The sequence below is a fragment of the Dermacentor silvarum genome, chromosome 2 (genome assembly GCF_013339745.2).
Source record: "Dermacentor silvarum isolate Dsil-2018 chromosome 2, BIME_Dsil_1.4, whole genome shotgun sequence".
Taxonomy (NCBI): domain Eukaryota; kingdom Metazoa; phylum Arthropoda; class Arachnida; order Ixodida; family Ixodidae; genus Dermacentor; species Dermacentor silvarum.
The window spans coordinates 216,202,587-216,224,467 of NC_051155.1; the positions used below are offsets into that span (position 1 = coordinate 216,202,587).

General features: G+C 49.2%; 2 protein-coding genes across 5 annotated transcripts in view; one reads left to right on the forward strand and one right to left on the reverse strand.

The window, feature by feature from the left end:
* The window catches only part of LOC119442614 (potassium/sodium hyperpolarization-activated cyclic nucleotide-gated channel 2), a 411,864-nt gene that overhangs the window by 236,765 nt on the left and 153,218 nt on the right, over positions 1-21,881 (reverse strand). The window lies entirely within an intron of this gene.
* Positions 3,304-21,881, forward strand: part of LOC119442615 (unconventional myosin-Ie) — a 356,792-nt gene continuing 338,214 nt past the window's right edge. The window contains exon 1 of one of the 2 annotated variants that reach the window (XM_049662263.1): positions 3,304-4,309. In XM_049662263.1, the coding sequence (XP_049518220.1) occupies positions 4,307-4,309 (3 nt within the window). In that variant the 5' untranslated portion in view covers positions 3,304-4,306. The remainder of the gene's footprint in view (positions 4,310-21,881) is intronic. The other variant, XM_037707556.2, reaches the window with a different exon arrangement.

A 21,881-nucleotide genomic window follows, 5' to 3' on the forward strand; every position in this document is an offset into this window, starting at 1 on the left:
GATGAGAGACTAGGGACTTCTCATAAGGAGCTAAGGCGCAGGAAACGTAAGATACGATTCTTGCTTGTCTTGTGACACGCCGCGGTGGCTTAGCGGTCTAAGTGTTGCGCTGCTAAGACCGACGTCGCGTGGTGAAATCCTGTCCGCCGCGGCTGCATTTCGATGGGGGCGAAATGCAATAAACTCCCGTGCCCCGTGCATTGGGGGACATTAAAGATCCCCTGGTGGTCAACGTTAATCCGAAGTGCCCCACTACGGTGAGCAAATCGTGGTTTTGGCACGTAAAACACCCATCATCATCATCATCATCATCATCATCATCATCATCATCATCATCATCATCATCATCATCATCATCAGCAGCAGCAGCAGCAGCAGCAGCAGCAGCAGCAGCAGCAGCAGCAGCAGCAGCATCGTCATCCTATATTTATGTACACTGCAGGACGAAGGCCTCTCCTGTGATCTCCAATTACTCCTGTCTTGCGCTAGCTGATTCCAACGTGCGCTTACAAATTTCCTAATTTCATCCCCCCACCTAGTTTTTTGCCGTCCTCGGCTGCGCTTCCCTTCTCTTGGTATCCATTCTGTAACTCTAATGATCCACCGGTTATCCATCCTACGCATTACATGGCCTGCCCAGCTCCATTTTTTCCTCTTAATGTCAGCTAGAATATCGGCTATCCCCGTTTGTTCTCTGATCCACACCGCTCTCTTCCTGTCTCTTAACTTTAGGCCTAACATTTTTCTTTCCGTCGCTCTTTGTGCGGTCCTTAACTTGTTCTCGAGCTTCTTTGTTAACCTCCAAGTTACTGCCCCATATGTTAGCACCGGTAGAATGCAATGATTGGACACTTTTCTTTCAACGACAGTGAGCTCCAAGTCAGGATTTGGCAATGCCTGCCGAATGCACTCCAACCCAATTTTATTCTTCTGTAAATTTCTTTCTCGTGATTAGGGTCCCCTGTGAGTAAGTGAGCTAGATAAACGTACTCCTTTATTGACTCTAGAGTTTGACTGGCGATCCTGAATTCTTGTTTCCTTGCCAGGCTGTTGAACATTATCTTTGTCTTCTGCATAATAATCTTCAACCCACTCTCACACTTTCTCGGTTAAGGTGCTCAATCATTTCTTGTAATTCGTCCCCATTGTTGCTAAATAGGACAATGTCATCTTGCAAATCGAAGGTTGCTGAGATATTCGCCGTTGATCCTCACTCCTAAGCTTTCCCAGTCTAAGAGCTTCAATATTTCTTCTAAGCATACAGTGAATAGCACTGGAGAGATTGTGTCTCCTTGCCTGACCCCTTTCTTGATAGGTAACTTTCTACTTTTTTTGTGGAAAACCAAGGTTGCTGTGCAATCCTTATAGATATTTGCCAAGATTTTCACGTATGCCTCCTAGACTTCTTGATTACGCCATGCCTCTATGACTGCTGGTCTCTCTACTGAATCAAATACCCTTTTATAATATATGAAAGCCATATAGAGAGATTGATTGTACTCCGCAGACTTCTCGATTACCTGATTGATGACATGGATGTGATTGGTCGTAGAATATCCCTTCCTGAAGCCAGCCTGTTCTCTTGGTTGGCTGAAGTCAAGTGTTGCCCTGATTCTATTGGAAATTATCTTGGTGAATGTTTTGTACAATATTGAAAGCAAGCTAATGGGTCTATAATTCTTCAATTCTTTAACGTCTCCCTTCTTATGGATGAGTATAATGTTGGCGTTCTTCCAGCTTTCTGGTACACTTGAAATCGTGAGGCATTGCGTATAAAGGGCCGCAAGCTTTTCAAGCATGATATATCCTCCATCTTTGATTAAATCTACTGTTATTCCATTCTTTCCAGCAAATTTTCTCCTGGTCATGTTTTTCAAGGCCCTTCTAACGTCATCGCTACTTATAGAAGGAGCCTCTGTACCCTGTTCATAACTACTTCGAATGTAAGTTGCTTGGCTGCTCTGGGTGCTGTACAGGTCAGTATAGAATTCGTCCGCTGCTTTTACTATGTCATCGAAATTTCTGAGGATATTACCCTGCTTATCTTACAGTGCATAGATTTTGCCTTGTCCTATGCCAAGTTTTCTTCTCACTGATTTCATGCTGCGTCCATATTTTACTGCTTCCTCAACCTTTTCCACGTTATAATTTCGGATATACCTATCTTTCTTCTTGCTAATCAGTTTCGACAGTTCAGCGAATTCTATCTGATCTCTCGAGTTTGACACTTTCATATTTTGCCGTTATTTTATCAAGTCCTTTGTTACTTGGGAGAGCTTACCTACTGGTTGCCTTGGTGCCTTACCTGCCACTTCAATTGCAGCTTCTGAGATCAGCCTAGTCACGGTTTCATTCATTACCTCTATGTTGTCTTCATCTGCCTGTTCTAAAGCTGCATATTTATTTGCGAGCACCAGCATGAATTTGTCTGCTTTTACCCTTACTGCGTCTAGGTTGGCCTGTTTAGGAAACTTCACCTGCAGTCTCCTATCATGAAGCCATGGACGTTTATTTTCTTTTGAGGCCGCATACGCTTATAGAGGTGGCGCTTCGTCGTTGATACCTGGGTTGCGATACTAAAACGCGGTGAGGCACATTCGGAGTACATGGCATTCGACTAGTTCAAGCGGTAGTTCAATTTAGTCTAAGTTGAGAAGAAAGCTGTTTCGGTTATCCAATCAATAGGCTAGCACAGTTCTGTTTATCCGAACGTTTCGTTTATTCGAAGTCGCCGTGTTGCTATTCCGGAGGCAGAATTCAATCGTGGAAGCTGCGCCCTAAAAATAGCCTCGCCACCTCGCCACATTACCGCCTTTGGTGTCAAGCGTAGACGCGTCCCGTTTCAATAGGGCGAACAAACTCAAGGTGCGACCTTGTCAGAACACGGCAAAACCGGCGTGACGGACGGAGAGCGGCCGCCTCGAAGTTGTCTGAAACAGTTCTTGTTGGACACGGACGCGCTGAGGTTGCTGTACAGCTGGCAAATGCGGCAACCCGCACAGAAAGATACAGCGTGCACTTGCTTTGAGGCGCTCGTGCAGGAACGCGTAGCGGCGAAAGGGCACTTTCGCAGATAAGGGACCGTAAATCGCCGTCGAAAAGAGATTTGCGTCGCGCACAGTGCGCACTTGGCCGTTTTTCTTGCCGAAGTGGCTCAGGTCCCCGAGCAATCAAGGTCATCCTTCGCGCTCCACATATGCCCGCCCCGCGCACCGGCCGTGAAGCGAGGGGTGAAAGCGCGCGAAAGAGAAAAGCGCACCGGCTGAGTGAGGGAACGGCCGTCGGTCGGACAGGTAACGGAAAACAAAAGCGCCCAGCAGTACATGACTTTGTGCCGGGAGGCTGGTACAACGGCCGCCGTGTGTGTGTGCGCGCGCTGCCACCGTAAACGCCGCCACGTTCAAGGCTCGTCGGACCGCTGACGGAGGGGCACCGCTCCTCGCTCCGAGTCCCTCACTCACCCGGATGTGACGTGTGAGACTCGCTCGCGCGCGACGACGCCGATATGATATCACCGCCCGGTTCTGGAAATCCAGCTGGGAGTGCCCCTGCGTTGTCGTCGCTCGACTCGCGGGAGCGTCGGTAGCGGCAGCGAGCAGCTTCGAAGGCGTCGTCACTTGTGTGTTTGTGCGCGCGCGTGGAACTGCCGCCCGCAACTGGCGTCCGGCTGCGGCTGCGGATTGAAGCTGCGGCGACGAATCTGCGCAATCGTCAGGAAGGGCTTTGTTCTTTCGTGCTGCTGGTGTTGTGTGTTGTGCTACGAGACGACGCTTGTCAACGCTGTGTGTCCGCGCGTGTGCTTTCGTTTAGAGTGTCGCGGCAGCCTCTTGAGGGTTCGTTGATCCTTCGTGCTCGTGGGCTGCGCGACTGTCATTGCCTCCGACCGAGAGAGTTCCTGCCGTGTCGTCTGCTTCGCACATCGTCTGCTACGCCCTTCAGGGGACGACGCCAATCTGGTTTTGCGAGTGGATCGGTGTTACGGCGCGTGCTGCCTCACCATGTGCACTGTTGCGATGTTTGTGTTCAGCGTGTGCGCTCTTCCCGTCTGCAGAGAGCGTCCGGGCTACAATTCGTGTGGGCAGCTGTAATGCCTGCTACGTGCACAGACTGCCGATGAAAGCCGGTTTCGCATCGTAGGCGTCTCGGGCTGCTCGTTTTTCGGCGAAAGTGCGGTTGGTGTGTGCTACGCGGTGCAGTCTGCATCGACGCCCGCGAAATCTCTTGCTTCCGTGACTCCTCCGAAGCACCGAGCAGTGTGTAAAGTTAGTGTATTCCTCGACCGGAGTCCTCCGGCACATCAGCCAACATGGTAAGTGCACGTGTCTAAGATTACAAGCATGCACCTAGGCGCGCACGTGTTCGCTATGGCAATGCAAGCGCTCAGTATGTGTAATCTGACAGTTCCGTTTGTTGTGATAGTGTAAAGGTTTCGAGTACCACATGCGCATGCCCAGAATGCAGTTCCGGTGTTTAATGTTGTGCTCTTTTTGCTGTTCAGTGAGGAAATACAGTCATACAGTTACCTCACGTAGCGTAGAAGAAATAAAAAAATAAAATAAACACCTATAGGTATTGCGTGCACAAAATGCCACCTGTTGCACCTCCCGGTAAAAGAGACTGCGTAAACGATGGCTAGCGCGCCTGTATTTAACCAGTCGTGTTCTGGGCCGGTTAAACAGCCTCGGGAGCCTTTTTATGTGTGTATTTTTACAATAAAGGCCAGCAGAGCTGGATCCAGCGCACTTAGACGTTTTCCGCACAACTGTAATTCATAACGGTTTCAGATTACACATTGCGCCAACCTGTCTGCGTTTGTGGCGGTCCTCAAACGTGCCTGAAAGAGCCTTTCGCGAGTTGCCCCATTGCAACTGCTTGCTTCGAGCACGTTCTGGGTTCGCTGTTGTGTCACCGGCCGCGACAGAACCCCCCCCCACTCTTCTTGGAAGCGATCCAAAACGATGCGTCAGAGGTGGCTCGCGCGGCGAAGCCGCCGCTCCTGTCTCTGTGTACATGGCTGCCGACATTCGCGAGCCAATCGAACGTGGGGCTCGTTTTATGTATCGCACCGTAGAATACTCGGCGAGATCCGCCGGGAAAACGGACGACGCCTCATCGTCGGAATGATGACCCGCTCATACTCTTACTAGAGGATGTGGCGTCGTTGTATAACGCGCCGGGTACGGGGTAGTTATCGACCGTTCTCTGAGCCATTCGGGACGTTTCTGTATCTCGTGGACTATATGAGCAACCGTCGTGCATATGGAAGCTGCACTGCGCTGCACACGCTAGCACAACGCGAAAGACGAAGCACGTAACTGACACACTAATACAACGCGCAAGACAAAGCACGTAACTGAATCGTCACCGAGTCAAATCAGCGCGTACAGCGCGTCGTAATTGCAGCCTCCGCGATCAACTTCAGAAACATTTTCAGAGCTAATTGCGGAGGCCACGCTCCGCTGTGCTGAGTACGGTGAACGCCACCTGGCGTTGGTAGTGCTTCTTGATGCCAGCGTCCCTTCGAATGCTGGCATCGAGGCGTCGAAGTGCTGAGACCACCGAAGCGTTCACTGTCGGTGCGCGTTAGTGTCATAATGCAGTACTTCTCTTTTCTGCTCGTAGGCGGCGGCACCGCCCCGAGCAAGAGCGCGGGTACACGGAGGAGTGTTAGATATATAAGGCGCGTCTGTGTAGCTCTCTGCAAATGCGTTTGTGGCGCAATGGGTTAAACGCTCGGCGATCTATCGTCGCGGACCGAGAGGTCGTGGGTTCGATTTCCAAATTTTCCATGTTTGTGGAACTTTTTCTTCTGGTTTCTTTCTTTGTATTATGTTCGTGTACATTGTAAGCTGACGTATTTCCGTGACGGAAATACGTCAGTGAAGTCTTGGTGGACCCCGGCATAAAACACTTTCGTGTTAATACACCTTGGACATTGACAGCTCGGCGAATATGCGCTTGTTCCGAGAGTTGCTGACATCAGGGCGGTGCGTGTTTCGCATGGCAGCCGTAACCAAAGACAGAATAAAAATCGAAATAAAGAAAAATGCAAAGCTTACGCTAGAACTCTTGGTAACATCCACTGCCAGTCGATCATGACGTCGGACGTATGCAGGCCCCTTCTTTGAGCAAGGGACGAATGAAAGCACTTTTGAGACATTCGAGCAGAGAATCGCGAAATATGTTGTAGCCCATGTAGTACGTTCTTTCTCGAGTTTCCCCCCAATGTAGACGAGTTTCGCGCGCTGTAAGAATTCTGGGTAAACGCTGCGTGAAACCTCCTCCCTGTTCGGATCTGCGCCACACTTGTTGCTTCCGACCAGACTCAAGAATGCCACAGGTTGCTCCCCACCTCCCTTTTCCTCCGCAGCGCATATATGAGCGCTAATAAGTGCAGGGAATAAACGAGTTACCGACCAACCAATTATACCCTTGTTATACGGGCACTTGCAACGGCCGTTAAAGCAAACTGCAGTTGAATGCCGTAACGGCCGTGGGAACGGAACGGTGGTGGCTGCGCTCACACGGCACTTTCCATGTTCAGTCGGTTCACTTCCGTTTGGACGATTTATCACGTGACTCGCCAACTTTTTCCCTCGCCAACTGGAAAAAAAAATCTTGTTTCTCTAATTATTTTCTGCGCTACATGCTGTACAGTGTTTTTCTTTTTTAACTTTGGCAAGAGTTGGTTGCAACGCTGTCCAGCAAAGCGTTTTTGCGCCGGCGCGCTCGTTTGCAGCGGGGACACGTTGCTCCTGGGGGCTGCCATCTTGCCTATTTCACGACGGAACGAACGGAAACATGAAGGAAGGAAAAAAACTTCCTTTTTCTCCATGGACGGAAACGGCGGCGGAACGGAGACCGCTCCGTTGGTGTCGATCGCCGTTGGGTTTCCAAAGGTGCTCGCGCTGCTGTGTAACTCCGCCTAACGGCCGTTAAGGCCAACTGTGGTTTTCCTTACCGGCCGTTAAATTGTCCGTGTGACAGGGGTATTACTGGCAACAACGGTTCAAAAACCCAAACGGCCTGGTTGAAAAAGAGCGCCTTCTCTATGCCGACAACACGGTGAAGCTCACCGAAATTTTCTGAACAAGTTTGGCAGGCGTAGCTTACGCAGAAGATTTATTCATACACGAACTTGTGTCGCGATGTAAGTCGCATTGTAGTTCACTGCAGCAGATCCTGCTACCCTTCTGCTGTTCCTTCTATCTTGTATATTTTATACATAAATGTTTGCATTGAGACGTTGGCGCCTCCCATATGCATAGCGCCGGCTGCTGCTATTCTAAAGAGGCAGCCACATACAAAAAGCACCTCATGTGCCAAGTTCGAAGAGTGACTCATGACGCAGCTGTCGCCCCAGAACACAAGTTCAGTCAATGTTGCAAAATAGTACACAAATAAAGAAATAGGTGACTTATTCTCGAATGCTCGTTTCTGAACGCCCTGACAGAGATACTACAAGTTCGAGCATGAGAGCAGGAAATGTGCAATACGCGTGAATGAATGCGTCCAGGCGCGATGACCGGGCTTCATTATCGCCAGTACAGCGCGATTATGCTCAATTAGTGTCACGAACGGCTTGTGACGCGCTGCCAGAGATCGTAGTGAATGAGAGAGATAAAAATAAGGCAGGAATAAGACAAGAACTTTGCTGACCCATACTCAGGTAGAATAATTCCCTCATATCGAACTGGACATCGGATATATCGAATTAGGGGCGTCCTTTGGCAAGCGGTATTAAGGGTATTCAAGCGAAGCTTTTTTAAACTCGCCGATTTCGGTGGCGTCCATGTACGCAAAAATTATCATCATCAGCATTGGCTCGAGCGTCGTCGTCGCCTTCCGCAGCTGGCTCGTTGGCGCCCCTCGGTTTGCGCTCGTGCGCGGCACACGCTCGTGCCACTGCTCCCACGTTCGTCGGTCGTCGTCTGCTTCCACAGCTGGCTGCCTTGCCGTTAATCATCCCAGCGCACAATTTCGCTTCTCTTCTGTCGTCGCAATGGGAGGGGGGGGGGGGGGGGGGGGCGTTTACGGGGGTATGAGGCATCGCTTAAGGGGGTATACGCCATTCGTTGTCTTACGTAACGGACAACATCCCCATGAACGCTTATGTGCAACGCCGTGCTTTGCATAACGATTACGAATGGACAAAAACACAGATAAACGTTAGCGCTTCCATATAAAGTCCAGTAGTCAGGTCCTCGTAACAATGCAGCTCCGTGGCATTTATCCTTTTGCCTTTGGAACTGAAAGTACCCTCCTTCGAGAATAAATGAAATCTTTTAAGGGAGCTAAACCTGTTTCGCTGCTTTTATCGAGCACGATACGATTACGAAGCAATGCGTAACAGCGTCGTCAAGGTGCTACAAAAAGGCTCTAAAAGAGGAACTGCGACTCTCAGTAGTATTAAATAGAAAAAAGTACTGAAGATTGTAGTAGGACCGGAGCACCCGAGCATAATAGTCAGCATTCGACTTTTTGACCGCCAGCGGACTTGTGGACTCTATGCGGCGTACAAATGCGCGAGCACTATAGGCTGCAGGCTTTTTTCGCCAAGCCCGGCCAATCCACTTTCGTAGCACGTGCCATAGTCACCAGTTTAACAGCGGTAAACTAAACGAAGACATCGACTGCGGAGTTGCGGCGAAAACAGGATCACAACTGGATATCGCTCTTGTCCTTACGTCATCACGAAGCGCTGCTATTGCGCAACCATAAGTGTGTGGTTACGGGAACAAAATCTTTAAGGGGCTGAGCCAGTGACTAACACCCTTCATGCAGGCAATAGTCTCAAGTAGAAAAAAAAAAGAAAATACGAAAACAAGGAAAAATTATTCTCAAAGAGATGAAGGAAAAAAATTAAGAATGAATGGAATCTCGTAAATACACGGAAACACTCGCTTGTGTGCTGGTGAGGGTGGACGGTGGTGGGAAAAGACTCAGGGAACATCAAATTAAGAAAAAGCTGCGTTTTGTGGGCTCGCTTAAATAGGCACTTCGCGACGTTAGAAATAAGGGCACTCAAGGAAAACGAATAGAAACTAAGAAAAGAAAAAAGAAAGAGTTCTGCTTACCGGAATACGAGTTCTTTGCTTACTCTAGGAAATAGAGAAAACAGGCAAGAAAACGGAAGAAAGGCAGAAGACTATTACTTCCGAAGCATCACTTTCCTCGCTTCATTCCGGGGGCTCATGCCGGTGTTGTGGTCGCTGCACCATAGAGCATACCGAACCCGATGTTGCTGCAGCAATTTTTGTGCAGCTCCATTTCGAAAGATGGAAACACTGGACCAGTTCTGTGCAGTACATCGAAAGCTACCGGTCGCATGAGTCCATACTGGAACGACAACGCAAACGGACCGCTCAGCCATATTATTGCCCGCCGCTGTAACCCTTCCGCGCACAATGCCAGTAGAACTGTTTAGGATCGCAGATTGATTAGCGTCTCATAACGGGCTAAGCTTTCTTCTTTGTCTGACATACCCGTTTACTTGGTTCTGGGTAAAACGGTGGGACTCGCAGCTTTCGCCGCAGTGCACGGACTTCGTGGGACGGAGAGTATTATAGTGCTCGTGTACTGGGATTTCATCGGCAAGTTAAGGAACAGTATAAAGAGCTCGCTGGGGAAGGAGTCTGAAGTGGTCCGGAACCAATCCGATAAAGCCTCTCGCGCGTGCCGGAACGGAGTGGCCTGCCTCGCCTGCGTCGCAATGCCAGAGTCGCAAATACAAAGGCCTCCCCTATGACGCACCGAGCCACCCCTTTCCTTTTCCCCTCCCACGGCCCACTTTCGAAAACTCGATGACTAGCCTCTCGGGGATTGCATCAGTGCCTCGCCTCGCAGTGCGCGCGCGCGCGCGCTGCTGAGTGTTTTTGTGCAAGCGGTGCCGTTCATCCGGAGGACCACTTGCCGATGGAATTGCGCGGGCGGTATCACGGCTGGCGGGGTCCTCGAGTCGTACTCGGTTTCTCGTGTACCTGTACCGCGTCGCGCCGTTTCGTTGCATAAGAAGGCGCGGGATGTAGCGAAATTTGCTACCCTGCAGCATATTGAAATATTCACGTCGAGCTTATTATATACCTGGGGCACCAGCAAGATGCTCGTCGGCGGAGATTCCAGCCACTTGTCGAGTGGCTGCCATGTCTTTGAGCCAGAGCATCGTGTACTCCATCTGTGGAAGAAGTTCTGTCGCATTCAACGCGTGGTTGTGCGCCTTGCGATTCCGTGCCCGCATCCACAAATCATTACGTAGACTTGAGAGGATCGTGTATGAGGACAAGCTCCCTGCCAATCCCGAGAACGAACACGTCATTATTATATAGAAGGTGAACAGCCCATGACGAACGGCGCTTAAGGATTGAAAGCATTGTGATTTCGGCAACTGTAGACATATCACCAGACTGAAATACGGCGCTGCAGTCGTTCAACCACCATGCGGGAATGATGGTCGGTACTTGGATATTTCTACGATTTGACATGGCTTCTTCGAGAAAGCAAACTGCAGTTACCTTTATTTTCTCTTGGTGGTTCACATTTCTTTAGACTATAGCAAAGTGTTCTACTTTGATAGATACTTCATTCTCTTATGTAATTTCAAATGCACTAATAAGTCTGCGCAGCGAATTGAATTTTGCGTGGCGTTAGAGCTGGATAGCTTTTTGGGCAGTGACTTTCACCATGGGTGACTGCTTTTGATAAATAATATTTCTTGTTTGCAATTTGCTGAAAACGCTACGATGCTAGAAATTAAGAGGTAAATGAGGCATTGCCAGAGATCATATTTGAGATGGCAATATTAGGTTAGCACGAGTAACCAGAAGGTTGTCCAAAGTCAAATCCATGTCCTATACCCATCATTTCATGCTGGATGAAGCGCTGTTACCGCGACGGGCGTAGACACTATCTTTCTGTCTCCCCTTACCCCTTCAGTGCATGCAGATAGCAAACTATATATCTATCTTCCGGTTAACCTCTGTCTTTCGCATCTCATTTATCTCTCTCTCTCTCTACACCACCAGATTTCTCCTCCAGTAACGTAACTATCGGAAACGCTAATGCTGCAGGCTGCAGCCTAATGCCAAGGAGAAACGTTGAAGCTGGTGAGTCACGTGTTTTTGCCACTATAGTCTGTCAGCAACACTTGCCGGCGAGCGACAAGGGGTAATGATTTCTGCACCCGGGCGATGCCGCAGGTTCCCGCTCAGATGTCCCAGTTAGCGTATGCAGCTGTGCGTATACATTTCTACGCGCCGGTTGCAGCCACGTGCGAGTGCATTTTCACACAATGAACCTCGCGTGCCGTTCTAGCCAGCTTGTTTTGCAGAAGCGTGACCGCCGTGGTACGTGCTGTGCGCCTCCACCCGGCCTCTCTTTACTTTTCCTTCTTTCTCTTCCTTGTAAAGTCGTCACTCATGCGTTGCCTTAACATATTCGGTTACGGCGAGGCGAGGGGCGTCCACGATGAGTGGACCGTGCAGTATACTGCGGGGGTCGCAGCAGCTCGCTTTAGCCTGCCGTGCGCCAAATTCACGAAGCTGACCGCGCATGCGTATGCCGCTCTGTGAGGATCGTTCTCGATTGTCCGGTGCCTTCGCTGGCTACGGTACCGGCAGCCAGCGGCATCATTGGCAGTCTTACTGGTGAAGTCGCTGAGGGGGCGTTACAGTCCGTAGAAGCAATGTTGATACGACCAGCGCAAAAAACCGACACGAAACACAAAAAAGAGGCGACGAGGACAAGCACTGTCCTCGATCGTGGTCTCTTTTCTGTTCTCTCTTTTGGCTCAAATCGTGCAGGCCTTGTGTTTTGTGCGGTGTTAGATTTGGAAAATCAGGACGATGAACTTAACGTAAGCTGAGGTGGCTGCAGCCATTGACAAACTTTTCTTGCGGACTAACAGCTCTGCGAAACCTGCCCTTGTTCATGCATCCAGAGCGGTTTTCTGAACTAGGTTCCTAATCGGCTGGTACTATCTCTTAAGTTACCTAAACGCTTTTTCGACTTCGGAGCGACACAGCGCAGCATTCGTACCACGCAGACCCACTACCTTTATAACTTTTTCGCTGAGCGGTAACGTTCGCGCAATCGGTCGGGGCCGGCCATTACGCTAAGTTATCCCGTACTCTCGCGCTAGCGCCTTTGTGTCTGGTCCTTGCATGCTCGCTCCTCCCCGCGGAGGGTGAATGCAGAACGCGAAGGAGAGACCGAAGTGGCAGTGCCGCGCGTAGAACTAAGAAAACTCGGTGATCTGCACAGTCGCAGTTCTCTGTCAGCTGCGGAGCTTTCGCCCATCGCCGTCCTGCTGCCATACGTTTCTGCCTCGCCTCGCCTCCTTTTGTGCTCGGTGACCGCAAATCCTGTTCGAGTGCCGCTCTGCCTATTCCACTATTGGGCTCGAAGAGCGCTGTGGCGCCATACAATTCTTGTTACGCGAACAGCGAGAGCCGTATATATTACCTCCTTTCTGTTGGCCCGTTGTACATTAGACGGTTTCTTTGGAATATTCAGCTCGCGCGTCGGCTTTACGATCCGGGTCCTTTATTCTTCACTCTTTTCTTTCTTTCGCGGGCAACAGTACGACTCGCTTTTGTTGCCTTCCAAATGGAGAGTCGTCGGCGACGCGCTGTGTTCGCGCGAGCGAGAGTGCCATATGTACGCGCTTTCGCTTCGTTCTCTCGCTACGCTGCGTTCGCTGCCCGAACCCACTTTTTTTTTGCGGTCATTGCTCGATGCGAACTGCGCGCTTTTCTCTTCTTCTTCGTCAGACTCCTTTCTAGTTGTCCTTCGTTTTCCGGACGCAAGCAGGCAAACGACGGTTCAAATCCTGAAGCGTATAGTATGTGCGTACTTGTTTATATCACGCAGCCAAGGCGGCCAGTGAACTCGCCTCATTTCGTATAGCCGCAATTTGCTGAAGTTTTGGAGTCCCGTGTGTCGGTCGTTTTTGTCGCGTCGACTCTGTATTGTCCTGTCCCGTCGCCAGTCGAAGTGCATTTAGCGGGTGCCAAAGTGCTTCGCGGCCGGCTGGAAAGTAGCGACTTTGTGTGTATGCTCGAGTGCGTCCTTGTTCAGCTGCTTGTCTGTTCGAGAACGAGTCAAGGTCGCCGTCTCTCGGTTGACCGATTTTCACGATAGGTTCTTAACGACAGGTCGTGTGCATTAGATACTTGATACGTAATCCGAAAGTATTGCCTCGCGGCATATGCAAGCTGATGAAAAAAAAAAAGCGAATTTATACGTTCGATATCAAAAGACTTTTCAGCAATGCTTATCTTAGCGATCTCGTCGTAAATCTCAAAATTTTTCATCGACGAAATTGGCTGTATAAGCCTCCCATTCAGCCGCTTTTGTGTTTGTTTCATGAAGCTTCCAAAATTTACTTCCCTGAATTGCCTCTCGCAGCTGAGCATACATACCATCGTTAATTGTATCGGTAACCGTCCTTACCGCATTTCCGACCTGTACTAAGACCGCAATTTTTTTTCTTTATTGGCGTGAAACTTCTTTCACTTCGATCGGCATTGGGGGAAAGGGGGGGGGGGGGGTCGGTTGATAAAACAGCATGTAACGAAAACCAGTAACGCTGTTATCACTTCTATCTTTGCAACTCACACATACTTTACTCTGGTATGGTTCTGTAGTGAAGAGAAGTCATTACTCGATCATGTATGGGTTGTGTGCAGAGATGGCGCCGCTGTCGCGTCACGCGTGACGCGATCGGAGCTAAATTTAGCCTCTCTTTTAGAGAGGCATAGCCCGACAGTATGTTTGTTGATCCGAGCGTGAGTGGTCGCGTTTGAGAGAGCTCACTCTGTCACAGTACGAGTAGTCCGTCAAGCAGAAACCTGTGCTTATCAGGAGTTATAATGCTCACAAATCTGTGTAATTTGTTGCAGAGGTTTGACGGTTGCTCGGCTATGGCGTCCTCGCGTGTACGACACGTATAGGGTCCATAAATCGCTTGAGCAGACTCGGGCAGCTGGATAGAGGGATGCCAATTAATCCGAGAGTAGTCCAGCTAAAGTAGCAGAATTGTGCTACATGCCACGGGGGATTTTATAAAAAATAATCTGTTTAAAAAAAAAAAGAAACGTATCAGCTGTATTCAAGGAGATATCGGTGCCTTTTAGACGTCGCCGGCTACTGCTGTTAATTCATAAATCTGCCCGAAAAATTTGTCACGCAATGAATGTAGAAGAAACTATAGTGACAACTGACACCGCTACTAAGGGCATCATGTACACAATAAAAAACAAATGTTTCAGCGCAGTTCTCGCAAAACTCCAATGTTCATGTTGAAGTACAAATGACGTCCCTGGTTGGTGGGAAACGCAAGATATATAACCGGGTTAGCCGCTCTCCAAATTTAACTCTAGAAGGGCATCCACGACCAGAGATGAATAATAACAAACAAACAAACAAACAAACAAACAAACAAACAAACAAACAAACAAACAAACAAACAAACAAAAACAAACAAACAAACAAACAAACAAACAAATAAAACCGGCTGGTCGTTTTCGAGCGTTTGTCGTTTCGTCCGCGAAATCGCGCATATAAGAGGTGTGCCTGGGCGACATCGTAATCGCCTGCCCAGACTTCCGAATTATATAGGCGCAACAGCGTTCGATCCGCTACTCGTCAGTCGCCACCGAAGCAATTAACAACGACGGCTTTCGCCCTCTCTCTCTTTTTTCTTCCTTCGTCTTCGCCCGCATCCTCGCGTCGCGGTTGTTCCCCCAACACGCTGTCCTTTCGCAAATTGGAAGCCGCGCTCGTTCGCGCGGCTAATTTTAGCAACGCGAACACAAGCTTTTATAAAGCGGCGGCGCATCATCAAGAAAAGGAGGATGCGGAACAACTTTGCTGCTTTGCGTGTGGCTAGCTTTGCCTCGCATTCTCTTCTCTTTTCAGCCGGTAAACTAGGGTTTCACGCGCACGCCCGTGTTTCCAGCAATTTCACGCACACATGCGCGTCGCCCCGTTCCTCGCAGTCTGCGAAGCATACACTCCTTTTCCTCGAGGATGGCATCGCTGCCTTATTCTACTATTGCTCGGCTCGCGTTGTCTGTTCGCGTTCCTGTGAAAACAACGTGAGTGTGTCGGGACGAACAATTCCAACCGGGTAGTCGACCCTGTTTGTTATTGGAACGGGATCAGGCGATGTCTGATTGCACGACGATATACGGTCTGGAGCCTGGCTCGTCCGTTTATGGGGCCAAAATATACCCCGTTGTAGTGACGCTGAAGGATGAAACACTGCCGTAAGTGTGATCACAGAATTTTAGCTCTTTATTGTGCGAACTCGTGCTAAGAAATACAAGCAACACACTCGAAGCACAACGATGCCGACGAGCGCAGTTGCCGGGCGGTCGAATCTGAACTGACGGGTGAAATCTGTCCGCTATTCACTATATATACGTGTATGACTTGCAGAGTAGTTGCTGGTGCTCACGGACAACACTGTTCGCGCCGTGCATGCAATCTGCACAGCTCTTTCGCTAAGAAATAATTTTTAGATATATTTCTGGGGTTTTACGTGCCATTACCACGATATGATTATGAGGCCCGCCATAGTGGGAGACTCCGGAATAATTTTGACCACCTGGCGTTCTTTAACGTGCGCCTAAAGCGTGGTACACGGTCGTTTTTTCTTTTCTTTTCTTTTTTTTTTCCATTTCGAATCCACCGAAATGCGGCCGCCACAACCGAGATTTGATCCCGCGCTTTCGGGCTTAGCTCGCTATGGAATCGGCGGCAACATTAAGAAAATTTTGGATACACCGAGGGATAACTTAATAGAAGTGATAATCCGGTGAAAAACGGTCACTGGCAGAGAGTAAAATAATCTACGCGGGACAACAAGCTCACGGCGTTTGTATGTATACGACCTGCCGTAACCACGATTTAGTCGCCGGAGACCGTCGCTAAGCTGGTGTTATAAAAGAAAGAGCGAGATATTAATATACCGAAATGAAGGCGTATACCGATTTGGTCGTGAGGCCTTCGCGTTCCCACGCGAGGTGATGGAACATTTGGAGTTACCTCCCTTCAGCGTGCATAACACTTAATTTGCGGGTCTGATAGGGGGCGACCAATGTCTGGCGCTGCTCTTGAATCTCCCGGCACATCTGACCTGTCTGCTGAGAAATAGAAATATATTTTTATTTGCGTGTGAATTGTCCCGTGCTAATTGTTTTCAGCGTTGCCGTGCGCATCAAAATAAACCTGGGTACGTATTCAGCAACCTTCTGGTTTATATGTTTACGTAAGCGGGTTTCGTGGTTGGCTTTACGGCCTATACTCAGACCCGTGAGCAGCAGCAGCTTGTGTGTAAATCGATCTGACCAACGTGGGTAGCCCAGAAGTCATTCTTATGGTAAGCAACGAGCTTTGCGTGTCGTCCCACCGGTTTAATTCAAAGCAAGCTTGTACGTCGGGAGTTCGAATACAAGGAAAACCATATAAGCGTTTGGACAAGAGTTGCAAGCCGAATGGCAATCGGCAAACATGAGTGGTCTGGATGACTTACCAATAAGAGGCGAGGAGCAGCAAATATAACAAAGGAAGCAGCGACGGTGCGAAGTTCATGGGCGATAAGCGAGATACGCAGTTATTTTCTACCTACAGTTGCGCGTTACACGAGCGCACCGTCACGCCGGTCCGTGTGACGGTGCGCCGGAGAGTTCGCGACACCTGAAATCAAGCACTCTTACACTGGGATTTCCAGGGGACGTCGTGGGTGCGACGTCCCCTGGCCCGATATTTTATTGGGCCACACACGGCAGCCACAGAGAAAGAAATTCAACAAGAGGGGACACTCGGCAAAAACTGGCAACAGGAAACACGTCACCATACGTCACGCTATACTTTTGACACCGAACGTTAGCTGCCGCGAGCATCGAAAAAAAAAAAAAGAAAGTGAACTTCAGTTAACGGGCATTCATTTATTTTTTTAATTCTTTGCTGCGAAAACTAAAACGTTTTGCGTATAAATTAACATAAGCTTTGCGACTTATTTTCCTTGCCTTACCTAGCTACAGGTCAATGACGCGCCAGATACATGCGTCATCCGCCAGACACTCCCCCGAAGCCAGCGAGGATGGCTGCGCGCGCGTTTGAGCGCTCGCGCGCGGCTACCCGTCTGTCTCATTCTTTTTTTCTTTTTTAAATGTAACCTGGTTTATTGGGCTCTAGGCGTGTTCTTGCGTTCCTTCTGCACTGGGACAAGACACCATTGCACTATTGGACCAAGGCAAGGTGAGAAATCTTGTTTCACAGTCTACGACGCAATTAGGCTTACGGCAAGGGACCGAGACTTATGACGCAGTTAGCGAAAAACAGCTCGGCCATCCTGGCGCATTTAATTTGAGTAAATGAATCGTGCTGAGACATGTTTTCGGCGCTTCCTAGGGGACTATTGTAACTTATTTCGGTTTTTGAGCCACACTAGCCGCACAGGGCGCCATGTCGCAGTTAGCGAGAACTCAGCCGTGGTGTGTAGTCTAGTGCTTCTTGCTAGGAGAAGTTTGTGCCGCTTTCTCTGACGCCAGACATTACTGAAAAGTAATTTCGTTACTTTCTGGGGTACTTTTGAGGCACGCTGGCCGCACAGCGCGCTGTGACGCAGTTAGCGATAAGCAGTTCGGCCGTGGTGATAAAGTTAGTTTGGCGTGTAATGAATCTTAGAGGGACAAGTCTGTGACGTTTTTTGTGGCTCCGCAACAACATATACTTTCTTTCGATACTCACGCCTGCTGAAAACGCGATGGGCGATTGCCAAGAGTGATAACATGGGGTGTGCTCCTGGCGCCGGCAAAACGCGCGAACGACGAACATATCAGAAACTTGTAATTCGAAAATTACGTCTTCTAAAGGACTGAAAAAAGGCATTGCACCCACGCATTTGTCTTGAGTGCCTGTTGCGTCCGTCTCTGTGTATGTCGCGTACCGTCGCGTCGCCCGAGGCCAAGTTATGGAAACGCGTAGTCGCTCGTGTATTTGTGCTGCCTAAGTGCAGGAAATAATGCCCGGAAATTGGGGAACGCTTGGAAATCAGATGTTTTCATATATGTTTGGGATGAGTCGGGTATTTTCTACGCCATGTATGTAAAAGCGAATTGCTTTTGTTTGTAATGCCGCCCATTCACCGCTTTCGCACGTTTTGCCTCGCAGTACTCCGATGTCTAAATACCAAAATGACTCATGCTTGTAACATGCTGTTGCGTGCTTGCAAATGTAACATGCTTGTAATTTACTTTTTTTTCAGCTGGTACCGTCCGGTGGAGCTTTATACAGGAACTACTACCTTACCTGCTGGTGTCACAACGTTGGATGAACGCACAAAAAGCGCGGAACGAGCTTTTATATAGAGCAAAATAAATATTTCCTCATTGCACAAAAGGGCTTGCGTCTACTTTGTGAAATTGCACGTGGCACAGATTCGATGGGACTTTACAAGATCGTTCGCAATCATTTTTACTAAATAATAAACCGATTCTGGACGAAGACCAAAAAAAAAAAAAAAAAGGAAAAGGGGGGGGGGGGGGGGGGGGGAGCGCAGCCGGCGTGCTAGCTTGCGTTCAAATTACGCGCGCCCAAAACCGAAACCGGAAGTGATGTAAGTGATCGACACCGACCGCTTGGCACGCTGCAGTCAATTCGGCCGCTGGGCCCTATGGGAGTGTCCCCTCTTGTTGAATTCCTTTCTCTATGCGACAGCACTGCTTTTGGTATACTTCGCCAGCTACAGAACCCTTGGTCATCTTGCGGGACATAGCACTTAACCAATCCATAAATGTGTAGTTTCGCCTGTACAGCTAAGAATGTGTCAACTTGGGCGAGTTGGGTAATTCATAGTAATCTCGCCAAAGCGCGCTGAAAACCGGACAGAGGGGCAAAGAAGCAAGTGTCCTCTTTGTTGTGCGTGCCTCTTTGTCTCTGTCCTGTTCGCGGCGCGCTTTTGCAATTTTAATATGTAGAGTTCAAAGATGACACGCAAACTCGCGCATCGCGTGTGTGCTTGTGCTCATGGCTCTGCCTTTTGTCGCATGTATCTTGAATTTGTTTTCTTCTATTTGGCTTTTCATGCTTAAGTATCTGGATAATCGTGGCAGGGTCATAGCAGAGGCATATGGCTATACGCTAAGAGGTTAAGCTCTCCAACTTTCTCTCTTTCTGCTTTTTCTTTCTCTCTCCCTCTCCTTACAGAGCATCCCTATACATGATACTCATGTGTCTTCGTTTTTCGAACAGGAAACAAACTAGCTCGGTAAATGATGCTGTTTCAAATATTTTGCGCTCCATTTGGTTGCTCTGAAGCATTGTGGATGCTGACTTTTTTCACGGCGGCTTTTCGGAAAGGTTGTTATTGGAGCATTCATCAGTGTGTGTCAGCGACTAAAGACGGCGGCAAGCATCTGCCCACAAGTTAGCACACTATACGCGTACTGTGCGCAGTGCTCTGAACGCGGATATTAACTGACGCTTTTCAGTGGGGGAAACATTATCACTCGAGGCGCATTCTTGGTCGCTCACTTTCGGGGAAAGTATACATTCACTTCTGCATGGCGGGGTGCCTGGCGCGATGCCTCACTCAATGCGACGGGTGTCCTGCCCGCTGGCTTAGCCAATCAGTGTCCGCTCAAAAGATATAGCCCCGAAATGATCGAACGTGACATATTGCCTCCTGTGTAAATGTTCAAAAAGTGCTTGCACTTTACGCGGAGGGCTGACGCGACGCGCGCGTCATTGTAAAGAACACAGCGCAAAAGTAACAAACACTTAGCCGTAGAACTAGGGCTGGCATAGTGTAACGATAATATTCCAATCTTTTCCTTTTCGCGTCTCCTCAATGATGCGCACGGCGCGCTACCTATGATCGGCTGGTGGGGAGCTGTGGGTGATAATAAAGAAATGGAATCGAAAGAAAGGAATCACTACTTTTCTACTCAGGACGGCGACGATAAGCGCCTCATTTGCATTGTGTTATTTACGATTAAGTTCAACCAACTTGCCCACTTCACAATCTAGCTGCAGCGCAAGATCTCGCGAGAGCGAATTCAGGAAAGTTTCAACTGGGGCTTCCTTTCTTCGCCAATTGAAAACAAAAATGCCATTAGTCCGAAGCTTGCAAGCGTCATCGTTCTTTTCAACCTCTGCGCGCCGAAAGAGACACGCAGACGCATACAGAATGAACGATCCCGGCGCGATGTGTTTCTCTCGCTCCTTTATCTCCTTGCTTAAATTCGAATTATTTTCAGTTGTTTCTTCTTATTGCTTTTTTTTTTCTTTTTGCGAGAATAACCGCGGTTATACTCGGCCCTTCTTAATCGTTGACCGCCGAATCGCGCGTGAGCGCGCAAAAGTTGCGCCGAGGGCGGTGAAGCGCGCGCGGGGGGAATCGGCGCAGCGCAACAGTTTCTTCCTCTTCTTTCTCCGAGATCCGAGTATATACGTATATATATGTACAGCATACGGCGGAGGCGTAGGCGCGCTTAGCGCGGCCTGATTAAGGAGAGCGCCGAGCGGACGTAATTAAAACGCCAGGCCATATCTCCTCCCCCTCCGCCGAAGCTTCTTCCTTTAAAGTGCCACTGCATCGCGGCCTCTGCCCATCCACCCGTGCTGGCCAGTTCACTCTCTCGCACGCACCCTCCCTCGATTAATGTTCTCTGGTCAGTCTTGTTCTTTTTTCCCTTCTGTCGGTATATACGCGTGTAAACGAGCCACTCTAGAATTTGCCTTCTTCTTCAACTTCCATCCCGATGTTCGCGGATTGCCGCAGCGAGCTGCGCGCGCCGCTGCTGCTGTTGCGGCTGCTGCTGCTGGTGCTTCTGAGCAAGCAGCAGTCGGAACAAAAACGAGCCGTGATTAACGCGTGCGCACGCTGCCGTGTTTCATTCCTCTTTCCTTCTTCCCGCTTGCGACGCGAGCGCAAATTATATTCCTTTTGTTCCTCACGCGGGGCGATGTTCCTCCCGGCTCCTAATTTGAGTCGCCTGTTTCTTGCTTCCTGCGTGCTGTCCGCATGTGTGTCTGTTGCGCCCTTTCCTCCGAGTGCTTTGCCTGTATCCTGCGCGTTAGTCCTGTTTCTTTTTCTCCTGCCTTTCTTTCAATTCTGGCTGCTATGAATCCAACTTTATTTCTTTCTTTGAAACATCATTATTAGTACTGTTTCTGCCTATTCAGTCGTCGTTTGTGATTCAAGGAGGTTTCTCTGATCCGTGCGATTATGCGCACCTGTTTGGTAGGAGGCGTTTAGCAGCTGTCGCATTCTTCCTCTAGCTTGATTTTTGTGTAGCGACTTACCGGGCGCACTGTTTGGTCTGAGCAGCCTCGTTGTCTCAGTGCATGGCTATGGACTTTCTGCTGATGAGCACTAGGTGGCTGGTTCGATTCCCACCAGCATTACGATGGGGGTGTTATGCGAACCCCAGAGGGTGGAAATGAATGCAAAACTCCCCAGTACGGCGTCTCTGATAGCCCGTGTGTTGCTTTCAGGCCTTAGACCCCACAATTTGATTCGGTTTCGACTGTTTGGCCCTGTCAGTGAGCTTTACTAAACAATGTATGACCATCCGCCCTTCTTCACGCCACCCTCACGTCACACCTTTCCCTCCCCAACACGAGGACAATGAGTAAGAATGAAGCACATATACACAGAAAAATCCTCCATCAAGGAGAAAAAGATGAATACGTCAGCTGCTATGGGATCATTGCGAAATAAAATAAAGTGCTGCTGTTCTTTCAAGTCGCGCTCCTTAATAAGGAATGTTTACGTGATTTCATAGGAGCATTGGAGCACTTTCGGAGATAAGATGGACATAATGGGATCGAAGCAATGCGTAGCTTTTTCACTGTGTTATCTGTACACGAGC